This window comes from Ruditapes philippinarum, unplaced genomic scaffold (genome assembly GCF_026571515.1).
Source record: "Ruditapes philippinarum isolate M1 unplaced genomic scaffold, ASM2657151v2 ctg7518_1_1_1_1, whole genome shotgun sequence".
NCBI lineage: Eukaryota > Metazoa > Mollusca > Bivalvia > Venerida > Veneridae > Ruditapes > Ruditapes philippinarum.
This window is the reverse complement of record NW_026855142.1, coordinates 1-17,059: the sequence shown is the minus strand read 5'-3', so window position 1 is coordinate 17,059 and position 17,059 is coordinate 1. Positions and strand designations below refer to the sequence as shown.

The window sequence follows — 17,059 nt, the reverse complement described above, 5'->3', positions numbered from 1 at the left end:
GTTTTCATGGGTTTTATATATTGCATAAAAAGGCAATTTGAAATATCTTTTTTCTATATATTTTATAGATAAATAAAAAATGTATTGACGGAATGAATGTCATTGTTAAATTATGTGATATATGAAGTTAAATATGTAACATATGATGTAATTAAATATATATCGAAAGTTACAAGTGTTGACTTTTTATTGAATGAATGTTATTTATAAAAAATTATTCATTCCGTTCCCCATTTTGTTCCTCATTTGCTATTATAATTGTGACCTGAAGAGTAATAATATATTGAATGAAATTATGTCCAGAAAAAGGTATGTGTTGTTTGAGTGAATATTGAATTAATATTATTTTGCCAAACTGAAATATCTGCATAGTGTTATAGGTAGTCAGTATTATATATGTTATAAAATGGCCGAAGGTGGTTCTATAGAGGAATTACAAGAGAAAGTTAGTTTTCGTATTGGTGGTGGATTTAGAAGAAGAAAAATAGATGTAGATGATATTACTGTATCAGATTTCTAAAATCCTTGGAATTTTTACCATCTTTTCATGCAAGAAGACTCTTTTGTGGTGAAATGGTGTATAAGAAATGGACTTTTGCCAAATAAAATACCATGTATTAGTAAAGTATCAAACCAAGAATCCAGTTCTAAATGTCACAGCATAATGGAATTATGTAAGAGGTCGAGGAGAAGTACTGGATTTACTTTAAGATGTAACAGAAATCGTAATCATGAATGTGCAAGTAGGAAGTACAGCTTCTTTGAGAAATCAAAATTAACAATACAAGATATAATGGTGTTCATTCAAACTTATCTAGAAGCAAATACGCTATATCAATGTAGTAGGCAATCAGGCATTCACTATCAAAGTGCAGGGGTGGACTGGGGTAGTTTTATCCGAGAACTTTTTAAAGAACACTTTCATACACATGTACTCAATCGTAAATTGAAGGAAGTAATTGAAATAGACGAATCACTATTTGGTAGAAGAATTAAACAGCATAGAGGAAATCATAGAAAAGGTTGTAAAATATGGGTATTTAGAATGGTAGAAAGAGAATCAAATTCCATTATATTATATCCTGTCAGAGATAGATCTCAAAAAACTTTGTTACCCCTCATTGAACGTCACGTAGAAAAAGGTTCGACAATTTATAGCGACGGATGGAGCGCTTATTGCCCTTTAAATGAGTTGGGATATAATCACTTCTCCGTCATTCATAAGTTCACATTCAAAAGTTCTTATAGAAATCTTGATACAGGGGAGGTAATTCAGGTCCATACCAATAGAATAGAGGGAGCTTGGAAACATGCCAAGGATAACTTCAAAAGTATTGCAGGAACCCAATTAAGTCAATTTGAAGGTCACCTGGCAAAAGTAATTTGGAGATCAGAGGTAAAAGGCAGATATTTTGAGCCTTTCTTTGATTTATTCCGTGACATATACAGTTTGAAAGAACCCCCAAAGTACACTTACCCAACTCCTCTCTTTGACTCATGGGACTTTAACAATGAATGTGACGATGCAACCTTCCGGGAATGGGAAGTTATACCAACATTAGCAGATAACGATACTGACACTGATTCAGGATCAAACTTATCTGAAGGGGATGTTATATCCATTTCTTCTGACAGTGCAAGAAGTGCAGCCGCTGCATATGTCACAAGTGAAAAACAAGGTAGTTGTACTTCAATACAGTCAACTTCAAGAGAAGTAGATGTAGAAAAAGAAACTGAATCTAGTGATAGTGAAGTGAATAAAACTACAACAGAGCATAGAGATGTTGTAACGTTACGGGAGAAAGTTGATCGTTTACGTCTGAAATTGAAGAACACAGAGAAATATAAGAAAAAGCATACAATGAAAGATGATAGTGTGTGCCATTCAGTAGGATATGTTACATTAAGAAAACAGACCAGCAGACATAAAAAAATACTTTGGAAAATCCATATGTAAAAGAGGCATTTTCCTGGTCTTCATCCGATTCAGATTTTGCCTAAATATATATATATATATAAAGCATAAACTAATATATGTACAGTGTATATATGCAGTGTAGTGTAAATAATAACATTCATTCAGTATAAATATTATATTTAAACAGTTTTGACACATTACGGAATGTAACGAGGAAACACGGATTTAACCGACACGGATTTAACCGAAAATACACGAAGTTCAGCATTTGTAAGTATATTTTTCATGCATGCGTCTGCTTGAGAATGATCAGTTGTTTTTACATTTCTGTTATACTGATATATAACGAAAAGAATTAAGAAACCCCCTAGGGGACAAAGACGGGATATTGCCACAATATGTTGGTGTAAGACAGGGAGACAACTTAAGCCCTAACTTGTTCAAGATATTTGTTAATGATTTGCCAGAACAGTTTACAAAAAAATCACGATCCGGTTAAGTAAGATAAGCTTAATATTTATTGTTTATTTTATGCAGACGTCTTGATACTGATGTCTTATAATGCTAGGATCTTACAGTTATGCTTTATCTGATTATTGTACCAACAATTGTTTAACTGTTTAAAATGAATCTATGCACATCCGTTTGGCATTGCAGTGTAAAATTTATATGCTAATGAATTATGACTCCATCACTTTTGAAAGTAACTGCGATAAGTGTTTGAATCAGTAAAATAAATACATATTAGAAAAGACAATTCATGTCTTAAGTTGTTCTAAAATCAAATCTAACGTTATAACATATGTCTCTCTAACAGGAACTTCGGGAAAAATAATTGATCCTTTTTTCTGAAGTTAGCGATGCAGGAATCAAAAGTATATTAATTTATTTATAAATATATCCATCAAACATATCTAAGCATAAATTAAGTAATTAGAAAGCGTTTGATGTATTCTATTGAATATATTTGCCAGTATGCTATTTGCCCATCAATAAAAAGGGTTATTAATGTATGCTCAACATGTAACGTTAATATTTAACACGTTCTTCAAGACTATATATCTTCTTCTATCACTAGTCAATACTTTACAGAAATTAAAGGTGCATTATGTCCTAGAATAATAATTTTCTCATCCATAGTAAAGGCACGCATATGTGATTTTATTACGTTTATGACGGTTTTAGAGCATGCTACATGCCTATCATTCGCGGTAAGTATCGCTGAATGTGGTATTGTTTGGACAATGAAAAAAATATAAACTTTGTACTATTTTGGCTTCCATAAAAAAAAACTCTCTGTTACTGTTATATTTCTATCAAGCAATAAAATCAAACGTGTGTATATGTATATTGCCAAATAATATCGTTTTTTTAACTATAATAAAAAAGGTTTATCGATAAATAAAAATAAAACGGGTCGAAATAGGTCTTTAATGTAAACATATTATGGTGTATGTTTAAGCTTCGGTAACGCAAGCACCTAGCTATATAGGTGATGTCAAATTACTACTGCATGTCGAAATTACACCAAGCATAAAATTAAACTTAAATAATTTAATCTCTAATTATAGTGAATATTAACAATAATGTACTTGTTGCTTTCAATGCAGTTATTTTTAAAACCGAGCGTGTTTAAAACGTTCCATCAGCATTAAAGTAAAGATCTAGTTAATAGAAATAATCAAACGTGTTTCAAAAGTATCATTGCCAATTAATATATAGTAAAAGCATTCATCGAGAGAGTTTGCAAATTTGTCATTTTTACCAATTTAAAGATGTTGTTTACATATTTCGTCAGGACTGTCGCAAATATTCCATCATTTACTACCGATATTGTTAACATATTTCATCGGAACTGTCGAAAGTATCCTATCTTTACTACTGAAATTGTTAACATATTACATCCGGATTGTCGCAAGTATCCTATCTTTACTACAGATATTGTTAACATATTTCATCCGGATTGTCGCAAGTATCCTATCTTTACTACTGATATTGTTAACATATTTCTTCGGGACTGTCGCAAGTATCCCGACTGTACTACAGATATTGATTAACATATTTCATCCGGATTGTCGCAAGTATCCTATCTGTACTACTGATATTGTTAACATATTTCATCGGGACTGTCGCAAGTATCCTATATGTACTACTGATATTGTTAACATATTTCATCCGGACTGTCGCAAGTATCCCATCTTTTCAATGCATCGGTTGTTTAACACCAAAGGGAACTATAGTCAACAGCCCGGCAATAGTTTTCAGCTTGAAGTATGGATCCATCTGGGAAATATTCCGAGGTGTTGTATTTATGCTTATGTGGGAAGTTCAATTCCCATCTTTGACATTGATACCCAAGTGTCGTGACACTAAGATTTCCTGTGTATTTAGACAATGGTACACAATCTGAAACATTTAATACAATTGTTTAAGTGTTTACAAACTTTGTAATATATCTGTTTAGGCTACTTACAATGAAATAAAGCAATTGTCTAGTTCACTCATTTGTCATATGCATGTATTATGGTCAATGTATATACAGAAACCTTGACACAAAGGGGTGAACCCTCCAAAGCACTGATAACAACAATAATGATTTTAAGTAAAATTAAGACTCGGTTTGATTGGGCTTGTTCATGACAGATAATATTAAAGTGTAACATCTCTCACGACCTCCTAACACCGGTGGCTTTAGCGGCATTTCAAATCGCTCTTCAGAACTAACGTGCTGAATTCAATCATCCTAAATGGTCAAACACAAAAAAAACAATAAAATTAGTACGGGGCAACACGGAGAAATATTTTGAAAAGGAATTATCTCCCCCGGAAACGCTAAGAAAAACAATATCGTATGGAAATTGCAGACTTGGTTTAATCTGGTCTATTAATGAGGTTAATGAGGTGAAAATGCACATTTGCGTTATTTACTATCATATATGTACTTTGATATTTTGATTTTAGTAATATACTGCAAACACAGTATTGATTATATTGTATACTACTAGTAGTATACAAGTAGCTCATGCTTCAATCTGTTCTTATTTATTTTGTAGGTTTAGATTTATATCTTTTTTGAACCTATACAACCAAAAAAAAGGAAAAACGTATTAAAGGATTTTCGTAAAATGTTAATGTGTCGCGAAATTTTATACATTATCGCTTGAAACGTTATTAATTTTTTCCATCTTCGGTCAATAAAGCAACATACGTTTATCGCGTTAATCAGACGCAGCGCTAAAGGCAATTATGAAGTTGGTAAACGTCAAAATGTCTTGCCATACGATTTTAAATAAAGTAGATTTATGAAGTTGGTAAACGTCAAAATGTCTTGCCATACGGTTTTAAATATAGTAGATTTATGAAGTTGGTAAACGTCAAAATGTCTTGCCATACGGTTTTAAATATAGTACATTTATGAAGTTGGTAAACGTCAAATTGTATTGCCATACGATTTTAAATATAGTAGATTTATGAAGTTGGTAAACTTCAAAATGTCTTGCTATAAAATTTTTAATATAGTAGATTTCTTGTAAAGATGGTACGAACAGTTTGGGACACCAAAGCCCTGCCTTCGTCAGGACGTCCGATTTACGAAAGTCTGCGACGTGCATCTCCATGAACGACTCAGACTTACTATTTTGATAGCCATAAGTTTTCCTGGCATTCATGAATAAATCCCAAGACGGTTCATTATTGCGTGCTGGAATAAGACAAACGTCCACAACGTCCAGTCATGCGTCCCCGCCTGTAGCAACGTCAGTATGTGGTACGTTTTGCACTGGTGAAGGCGACAGATACACCTCACGCAGCAGGCAGAGCTAGGCATGCATTCTTATCACGGATGCGTCGAGTTTTTTAACTCACGGCAGCAAGAGTCGTTTTTCAGTAAACCGTCGTATTGCATTGCATGACATTAGTTAAAATGAAATCCAAAATCATCCTTAGACATAACAGAACCTATCACACACGCATGCTCAGTACATTTGTCGCATTGCAGGAGGACATTGCGGACATACATGGCATGGATGAAATATATCGGGGTTTGCAAAGCTACCTTATAATATGAAACTCATATCTTAGGGAATTAATTGGTACAAAAAACAGGCACAAATTCTACACTGACGAATAAAAATAATGCTATTCGTATAATTATACATGGCATGGATGAAATATAACGGAGTTTCACAAATTCTAAACTCACGAATAAAAATCCTGTTATTCGAAACAGAAATCACAACAGAAAATATAATAACCTCGAAGTCTGAACTTTGCTTAAAAAGTCTGAAAAATATATAATTATACAAAATATTAGACGCTGCAGATGCAATAACTGTACCAACTGAGCTAGTTTTGAATGATTTCAAACAAACCCCTGTTTAAGATGTTATAGGAGATTATATATACCTTCTGCGTCAAAGCTTGCACAATTTTATTTTCGCTTTTTGCCAATATATCTATAGAGCAGATATTTCTCTATCATCCAAGAATAATTTAGGTAAAATTACTCTATTAAACGACAAAGATTCACTTGAAAGATAATTTAAATATTGATGGTCAGGTAAATTACCTCTTATACATTGCGTTGAATTCCAATACCCGTCGGTGTCACATATAAGCGTATCGCTACCCGCCTCAAGATGATACCCCGTGTTACAGTTTTGCCGCCATACCGCACCAATCTTGTTCACATTTCCAAGTATTGTTCCATTTTCTGGATTCTCTACATTAGAACAGTCTGGAAAGAAACCAACGAAAAATCTAAAAAGATAACACTGTCATTTTGATCGGAAACTGTTTCTTTTTATACAAGTTTCTTATTGAGAGAATAAGTTATAAAAATATTACGCTTACAGGTTCATTAAAACTGAACAACTCTTTTATTATGATAGTGTGCTTAATATTTTTACAATTTCGGAGCGTGTCAATAATACATGGTTTTGACACAAACGGATAAAAACGCTATCAAGTGTTTTATCCTCTACATTTTAAATATAGAATAAAGTTCAATAAATATGTAAATCAAATTATTTTGTGAAAAAATAGTATCTACACATTTAAAAGGCTTTGCTAATCATCATTATACAACCCGCTTTTGGTAAAATTGAAAACAAAAAGGAAATGAATTTAAAATGACTTATGTCTTACACTTGAAAATGCCACTTATTGTAATAGTTTAAATTGAACGCTTGAACTGGTTTTTGCTCCAATTCAATGGTTTAATATGAAAAAATAAAATAAATGAATATTTTATATATCACTTCTTTAAGGTTTAATTCGTGGCATACTGTATAATCGAGCGGTAAACCATAAAATTCTACTTATGACAGTATTTTTATTAGAGTAAAACTAATATGCTAATGACATCCAAAACATGTCATTATCAACGCAAGCAATTTTTTTAATCATTTATATTTTTAGGAATATTATATTTGTAATTTTCCAGTCCGTTTTGTTCAAATATGTTCTTGAAAACTGCTCTTTTCGGACCATAACGCCTTATACTGACAGGTATTTTAGATATTTTTTATCAGAAAGTTGTGCAGCTAATTTACAATAGGTCGAAGCTTCAATTCAAATATTGTTTAATATGCGTTTAATAAAGTATGGAAGGGCACCTAAAATATTCGTTCACCACTTAAACTTGAATGTCGCCTCATGACTTCTACAGCTTAAAAGAAAAAAGAAAAAGTTTTGGTATCTTTTTCAGGTACAGTGCCCCATTTACAAGATCAGTGTGTATATTCTAAAGCGTGTTTTCTACCATTCTCATTAATATATAACGGATGGGCTAACTTACCTTTAAATTTACAAGTACCGCTTTCCAAGTCACATGTTTCACCAGTGCTACACGTGTTACACGGGATCTGAAATTAAACTAAATGTTTAAAACATGTAGCTGCTGAGATATACCGGTAGTTATATTTGATACTAGTGAAGTCAATGCCAGTGTCGGAGTGATATGTGTTGCATCATGTTCATTATATCTAAACCATAGACTCAACCAAGCCGAGTATGACTTTTACAACCGTATTACTCTCATGGGCATCTCCCGTTCTAAAGAATCACATCAGAAGGTGTCAATAAATGTGTGAAAATTTTTAAAAGTTCTCCACTACTATTATTTCATTTCAATGTCTTTATATATGTTTATATCTTTATATATGCCGTTTAATATAATGTTTCTGGTCCTTTCGGAAATAATTTATTCCGCAACCGCGTCAAGTGTTAAAAATTGGGGAAAACCGCATAAGCTGTTGCAACTTTTATCATCTCTCCTAGGCAACCTAAACCAAATGAAATGTCACATTCGAACTGTTGAGTAAAAAAACCGATTACGGAAAAATCTCATTAACTTTGATCTTTACAAATTTCTGTCGTTGGTGGAATAAATTTTCGTAGAGTTTTATTTTGATAAAATTTTCTTTCTTTATTCCACACTTAATAAGGTAAAAAAATACACGATTAAAATTATATTTTTTTTTTAGTTTTGCTAGGAAATCTTATTTACAAATGTTCAAGGCTATACATTATAAAGTACTTGTTTAGTATTTAGACCATTTCGAACATTGCCCGTAGAAAGTCTCTATGCTGAAGCTGGTAAACAAACCTTAAAAAAATCATATATGGATGTTGTCGACATGTGTGAGATACATAATCCGATATTACGTATATTTATATAGCAGATAATGCATTGTAAATTCTTTTAGAACATTATATTATTATTCATCATAAGCATGTGCATACTGAATCGCTTGTAACTTTACTAACATGTGTTCAAACAATTTTTAATAAGAGTATCAAAATGATAATTGTTTGTTTGAATCAATATTTGAAACTCATATGGAAAATGTGCTCACTTAAGATAAATTATTTTTTTATTTTTTATAAATGTAATATTTTAACAGCTAGTAAAATATTAAACTTGACAATTATAAAGCAACTTTATGTTATTGATACAAATAAAATCGTGCAAGGTGAAAGAAAATTATGAGGCCCTAACATGAGTTTAAAAAGCAGTGTTTTCCAAAAACGATTCGTTAGAAATATGTCCTACCACATTTAGAAGTTATGTCTCAATATTTCCCACGACCAATTTACCTCTTCCACATTGATATTCCTTTTAGCACGTGAATACAGTCCTTCCTACTTAAATTTCCTTCATCAGCGGACAAGAACAGTTCACATATACCATTGTGTCGCCAAAAAATTGACCGCCGCGCAATGATTTCTTTAGTCCAGCATTCGAGTATACATTTGTTAATCGGAACAATATACAATATTTTGAATCGCTGCACATCCGTTTGGCATTGCAGCGTAAAGTTAATACGGTAATTAATTGTGACTCCATCACTTTTGAAAGTAAATGCGTTAAGTGTTTGAAACAGTAATACAAATATATATTCATACAGACAATCCATGTCTAAAGTTAATCTTATAACTAAACTAAAGATAACAAATATGTCGCTATGACAAGCCCGTCTGATAAAATAGTTTATTTCATTTAAAGTCCGCGATGCAAGAATTAACTAAAGCAATAACAAGCATATTTATATATTTATAAATATATTGAAGCATGAATTTAGTAATTAGGAAAACTTTGAAACTATTTCAAATATTTTCAGCCATGGTCGTTGCATTTAATAAAAAAGGTATTACTGTATGCTCCACATGTTACGTTAATATTAAACAAGTTTATACGTTGTTTTAATAATATGCATGTCATTTATTATTACTTAACATACGTTAAAGGCACATTAGTCCATAGAAACTATTAATGTTCCCGTTCGTGGTAAAAGCACGCAAATGTGATTTTATAACGTTTTTAAAGATGGTTTCAGAGCATGCACATGCCTGTCATTCTGCGGCAGATCGCTGAATGTGATTTTGTTTGAAACAAATACCAAAGAAAATGTAAACAAATTAGTATTTCGACTTCCATATAAAGTACAAAATCGCTATAAGATTATGTAAGATACCTTGAAGCAAAAATGTAAACGATTGTATAGGTACATGTCCGATGAGTTATGTCTTTTTGGGAACTACAATAAAAAATGATTCATTAAGAAATAAAACGGGTCGTAAAAGGTCTTTAATGTAAACATATTATGGCGTATGATTAAGCTTGGGTACCAAAAACACATAGGTGATGTCCAATTAATATGGCATGTCGAAATTACATCATGCACAAAATTAAACTTGAATAATTAATATCCAATTAGAGTGATTTTTATAGCAATGTACTTGTTGCTTTCAAGGCAGTTATGTTTAAAAAACATTTTTTAATTATTTAATAAAAATATTTCTTTTATTTCTTTTATTATTTTAATTTTGTTAAAATTCCATTAACGTATACATGCTCACAGATACTAAAGAATATAGTATAATTTGTGATAGGTATTTGACAGGAAAACTGGAAACTTTTTAAGGGGCTTGAAGATGATATAAATACTCTTGATACCAGTTCAAGGATTCCTAAAGATAAATTGGTCAACCATTTTAAAGAATAAACTTGTATTAAACCAGAATTTATGCGTCAAAATGAGCACTTTTCCTCTATTTAAGAGAAGATTAACTATAATCACAGTGGTATTTCACCTTTAAATACACAAATTTCGGAAAAAAGAAATATTGTCTGTTGTAAAAGGCCGTAAAAACAACAAGTCTGCTTAAATGGATGGTATTAGAGATGCAATGTTAAACTATGGAATTTCATATCTATTACCATGTTTAAAGAAACTGTTTAACACTTTTTTTACGTTGGACGTTATCCTTCGGAATGGAAGATAGGAATTTTAAAACCTATCTTCAAGTCTGGTGACTTAGAGGACCAAGGAAATTATAGGGCCATTTCTTTAACATCATGTATTGCTAAGTTGTTTAATAGCATTTATATTAACAGACTACAGAAATATTTGGATGAGAATGATATTATACACAATGTACAAATAGGTTTTCAGCCAAAGGCAGGCATTATTGATCATATGTTTGTATTGAGAATTATTGTTGAGAAATTATAGCTTGACATTCAAAGCTATATACCTTTTTTGTAGATTTTTCCAAGGCTTTTGATACTATTTTACACTCTATTCTTATTGTCAAAATGAATAATATTGGAATGATTGGACCTTTTTTTAAATGTCCTGAAATACATGTACAAAGGATAATTACATTCATGTTAAAGTAAAATCTGAAAAACAAAGGATATATTCAACATTTAGTCATTATTGTGGTTCAAATAACTGGCATTATCCCGTCTTTGTCCCCTAGGGGATTTTGCCTCTTCACATAAATACGAAATACGCATGAACCATATTGTTAATCTGTCAGACGCTTGCATAATCACGTGACTTGTTAATTACGAATATATCCGATTTTTTCGGAAAAAATCGTAAAGGGGACAATGACGGTAGTATATATATAGACAATATACTGTATTACTGTTTTATAGATGCCTTAGAAAGGGAAGATTTCCCGGGAAGAGGGTTTTTGGGGGGGATAATATGCAATGAGAAAATGGGGCTTGGCAATCTTTTTGGGGAAAGTGTCTTAAAGTGATGTATATAGTGAATGAATGTTATTAATAAAATACGATGAATATAATTATATATGTATATGTGTGTAAATAAATAGGGGAAACTTTGAGGGGACAATGACGGTAGTATATATAGGGAGAGTGTATTATGTATTAATGTTTTATACATGCATTAGAAAGGGAAGATTTCACGGGAAGAGGGGTTTTTTTTGGGGGGGGGGGGGGGGGGTTAATATGCAATGAGAAAATGGGGCTTGGCAATGTTTTGGGTAAAAGTGTCTTATAGTGATGTTTATACTGAATGAGTTTTATTAATAAAATACGATGTATATAATTATATATGTTTATGTGTTTATATAAATAGGGGAAACTTTGAGGGGACAAAGACGTTAGTATATATAGAGAGACTGTATTATATATTACTGTTTTATAGATGCCTTAGAAAAGGAAGATTTCCCGGGAAGAGTTCTTGGGGGGATAAAATGCAATCAGAAAATGGGGCTCGGCAATCTTTTGGGGGTAAGTGTCTTAAAGTGATGTATATAGTGAATGAATGTTATTAATAAAATACGATGAATATAATTATATATGAATATGTGTGTATATAAATAGGGGAGACTTTGAGGGGACAAAGACGCTAGTATATATAGGGAGAGTGTATTATGTATTACTGTTTTATACATGCATTAGAAAGGGAAGATTTCCCGGGAAGTGGGTTTTCTTGGGGGGATAATATGCAATGAGAAAATGGGGCTTGGCAGTGTTTTGGGTAAAAGTGTCTTAAAGTGATGTATATACTGAATGAGTTTTATTAATAAAATACGATGTATATAACTATATATGTTTATGTGTGTATATAAATAGGGGAAACTTTGAGGGGACAAAGACGGTAGTATATATAGAGAGACTGTATTATATATTACTGTTTTATACATGCATTAGAAAGGGAAGATTTCCCGGGAAGAGGGTTTTCTTGGGGGAATAATATGCAATGAGAAAATGGGGCTTGGCAATCTTTTGAGGGAAAGTGTCTTTAAGTGATATATATACTGAATGAATATTATAACAATGAATATTATGATTAAATCAACAATATATAAAAATATTTATATACATGGATGTAGTTTTTAGGGGACAATGACGGTAGAATATATAGAGATACTTTCTTATTTATTATAGTATTAATGGTTCCTTGTTGATTTTCCTGGGAAATAGTTTTTTCAAGGGGTTTATATGCTATTAGAAAAAGACAATTAGTTAATTATTTTGGGGAAGTGGGAGGGGGAAGTTTGTAAAGTAATGTATTAACGGAATGAAATGTATGACTTAAATACAATAAAATTTTAATTATTATACTAAGTTTATTGTTATAACATACTTTCATAATGATTATGAGTTATTTCGTTATCTTCTTTCTTTATTTATATACAGTCTGATTGGTCCATCCAAGTATTGATATTGCCTTTGGCTAACATTCCAAGCATATAGTGATTTTCGATAATTGCCGTGTTCAAACAAACGAAATAGAGCACAAAATGATTGCGCGCAGCCCTGTCTCTTGCCAATGTCTAAATAGTTATCACCAATTTCTCATGCATGAACATTAAAAGTAAGGATTTACCTGAAGATGGTTTTCATAGGTTTTATATATTGCATAAAAAGGCAATTTGAAAATTTTTTGTTTTATATATGTTATAGATAAATTAAAAATGTATTGACGGAATGAATGGAATTGTTTAATTATGTGATATATGAAGTTAAATATGTAACATATGATGTTATTAAATATATATCGAAAGTTACAAGTGTTTATTGAATGAATGTTATTTATAAAAAAATATTCATTCCGTTCCCCATTTTGTTCCTCATTTGATATTATAATTGTGACCTGAAAAGTAATAATATATTGAATGAAATTATGTCCAGAAAAAGGTATGTGTTGTTTGAGTGAATATTGAATTAATATTATTTTGCCAAACTGAAATATCTGCATAGTGTTATAGGTAGTCAGTATTATATATGTTATAAAATGGCCGAAGGTGGTTCTATAGAGGAATTACAAGAGAAAGTTAGTTTTCGTATTGGTGATGGATTAAGAAGAAGAAAAATAGATGTAGAATATATTACTGTATCAGATTTCTATAATCCTTGGAATTTTTTACCATCTTTTTATGCAAGAAGACTCTTTTGTGGTGACATGGTGTATAAGAAATGGACTTTTGTGGTGACATGGTGTATAAGAAATGGACTTTTGTGATGAAATGGTGTATAAGAAATGGACTTTTGTGGTGACATGGTGTATAAGAAATGGACTTTTGTGGTGACATGGTGTATAAGAAATGGACTTTTGTGGTGAAATGGTGTATAAGAAATGGACTTTTGTGGTGACATGGTGTATAAGAAATGGACTTTTGTGGTGACATGGGTGTATAAGAAATGGACTTTTGTGGTGACATGGTGTATAAGAAATGGACTTTTGTGGGTGACATGGTGTATAAGAAATGGACTTTTGTGGTGACATGGTGTATAAGAAAATGGACTTTTGTGGTGACATGGTGTATAAGAAATGGACTTTTGTGGTGACATGGTGTATAAGAAATGGACTTTTGTGGTGACATGGTGTATAAGAAATGGACTTTTTGTGGTGAAATGGTGTATAAGAATGGACTTTTGTGGTGACATGGTGTATAAGAAATGGACTTTTGTGGTGACATGGTGTATAAGAAATGGACTTTTGTGGTGAAATGGTGTATAAGAAAATGGACTTTTGTGGTGACATGGTGTATAAGAAATGGACTTTTGGTGGTGACATGGTGTATAAGAAATGGACTTTTGTGGTGACATGGTGTATAAGAAATGGACTTTTGTGGTGACATGGTGTATAGAAATGGACTTTTGTGGTGACATGGTGTATAAGAAATGGACTTTTGTGGTGACATGGTGTATAAGAAATGGACTTTTTGTGGTGACATGGTGTATAAGAAAATGGACTTTTGTGGTGACATGGTGTATAAGAAATGGACTTTTGTGGTGACATGGTGTATAAAGAAATGGACTTTTGTGGTGACATGGTGTATAAGAAATGGACTTTTTGTGGTGACATGGTGTATAAGAAATGGACTTTTGTGGTGACATGGTGTATAAGAAATGGACTTTTGTGGTGACATGGTGTATAAGAAATGGACTTTGTGGTGGACATGGTGTATAAGAAATGGACTTTTGTGGTGACATGGTGTATAAGAAATGGACTTTTGTGGTGACATGGTGTATAAGAAATGGACTTTTGTGGTGACATGGTGTATAAGAAAATGGACTTTTGTGGTGACATGGTGTATAAGAAATGGACTTTTGTGGTGACATGGTGTATAAGAAATGGACTTTTGTGGTGAAATGGTGTATAAGAAATGGACTTTTTGTGGTGACATGGTGTATAAGAAAATGGACTTTTGTGGTGACATGGTGTATAAGAAATGGACTTTTTGTGGTGACATGGTGTATTAAGAAATGGACTTTTGTGGTGACATGGTGTATAAGAAATGGACTTTTGTGGTGACATGGTGTATAAAGAAATGGACTTTTGTGGTGACAATGGTGTATAAGAAATGGACTTTTGTGGTGACATGGTGTAATAAGAAATGGACTTTTGTGGTGACATGGTGTATAAGAAATGGACTTTTGTGGTGACATGGTGTATAAGAAATGGACTTTTGTGGTGACATGGTGTATAAGAAATGGACTTTTGTGGTGACATGGTGTAATAAGAAATGGACTTTTTGTGGTGACATGGTGTATAAGAAATGGACTTTTGTGGTGACATGGTGTATAAGAAATGGACTTTTGTGGTGACATGGTGTATAAGAATGGACTTTTGTGGTGACATGGTGTATAAGAAATGGACTTTTGTGGTGACATGGTGTATAAAGAAATGGACTTTTGTGGTGAAATGGTGTATAAAGAAATGGACTTTTGTGGTGACAATGGTGTATAAGAAATGGACTTTTGTGGGTGACATGGTGTATAAGAAATGGACTTTTTTGTGGTGACATGGTGTATAAAGAAATGACTTTTGTGGTGACATGGTGTATAAGAAATGGACTTTTGTGGTGACATGGGTGGGTATAAGGGGAAATGGACCTTTTGTGGTGAACATGGTGTAATAAAAAATTGGACTTTTTTGTGGTGACATGGTGTATAAGAAATGGACTTTTGTGTGACATGGTGTAAAGGAAGACTTGTGGTGACATGGTGTACTAAGAAATGGACTTTTTGTGGTGACATGGTGTATAAGAAATGGACTTTTGTGGTGACATGGTGTATAAGGGAAATGCACTTTTGTGTGACATGGTGTATAAGAAATGGACTTTTGTGTGTGAAATGGTGTATAAGAAATGGAACTTTTGTGGTGGACATGGTGTATAAGAAATGGACTTTTGTGGTGACATGGTGTATAAGAAATGGACTTTTGTGGTGAACATGGTGTATAAGAAATGGACTTTTGTGGTGACATGGTGTAAATAAGAAATGGACCTTTTGTGGTGACATGGTGGTATAAGAAATGGACTTTTGTGGTGACATGGTGTATAAGAAATGTGACTTTTGTGGTGACATGGTGTATAAGAAAATGGACTTTTGTGGTGACATGGTGTATAAGAAATGGACTTTTTGTGGTGACATGGTGTATAAGAAAATGGAAATTTTGTGGTGACATGGTGTATAAGAAATGGACTTTTTGTGGTGACATGGTGTAGAGAAATGGAGACTTTTGTGGTGACATGGTATAAAGAAATGGACTTTTGTGGTGGTACATGGTGTATAAGAAAGGACCTTTTGTGGTGACATGGTGTATAAGAAAATGGACTTTGTGGTGACATGGTGTATAAGAAAATGGACTTTTGTGGTGACATGGTGTATAAGAAAGTGGACTTTTGTGGTGACATGGTGATAAGAAATGGATCTTTTTGTGGTGACATGGTGTATAAGAAATGGACTTTTGTGGTGACATGGTGTATAAGAAATGGACTTTTGTGGTGACATGGTGTATAAGAAATGGACTTTTGTGGTGACATGGTGTATAAGAAATGGACTTTTGGTGGTGACATGGTGTATAAGAAATGGACTTTTGTGGGTGACATGGTGTAGTAAAGAAATGGACTTTTGTGATGAAATGGTGTATAAGAAATGGACTTTTTTGGTGAAATGGGTCATAGAAATGGGACTTTTGTGGTGAAAATGGTGTATAAGAATGACTTTTGTGGTGACATGGTGTATAAGAAATGGACTTTTGTGGTGAAATGGTGTATAAGAAATGGACTTTTGTGGTGAAATGGTGTATAAGAAATGGACTTTTGCCAAATGAAATACCATGTATTAGTAAAGTATCAAACCAAGAATCCAGTTCTAAATGTAAGAGGTGGGGGAGAAGTACTGGATTTACTTTAAGATGTAACAGAAATCGTAATCAAGAATGTGCAAGTAGGAAGTACAGCTTCTTTGAGAAATCAAAATTAACAATAAAGATATAATGGTGTTCATTTCAAAACTATCTAGAAGCAAATACGCTATATCAATGTAGTAGCAATCAGGCATTCACTATCAAAGTGCAGGGGGGG

At 32.5% G+C, this 17,059-nt stretch overlaps 1 protein-coding gene and 1 long non-coding RNA gene across 2 annotated transcripts; one reads left to right on the top strand and one right to left on the bottom strand.

The window, feature by feature from the left end:
* Window positions 1-590: 590 nt before the first annotated feature.
* LOC132742260 (uncharacterized) lies at window positions 591-1,957 on the top strand. Its single transcript, XM_060730616.1, has one exon. It carries the CDS (start codon window positions 665-667, stop codon window positions 1,955-1,957), a length of 1,293 nt encoding a protein of 430 aa, XP_060586599.1. The 5' UTR covers window positions 591-664.
* Window positions 1,958-3,915: 1,958 nt separating this feature from the next.
* Window positions 3,916-7,794, bottom strand: LOC132742261 (uncharacterized). Its single transcript, XR_009627408.1, has 3 exons — window positions 7,716-7,794; window positions 6,486-6,653; window positions 3,916-4,324 (listed from the first exon to the last, which is right to left on the bottom strand). It is a non-coding gene; the product is annotated as an uncharacterized LOC132742261 (long non-coding RNA).
* Between the last annotated feature and the right edge of the window lie 9,265 nt (window positions 7,795-17,059).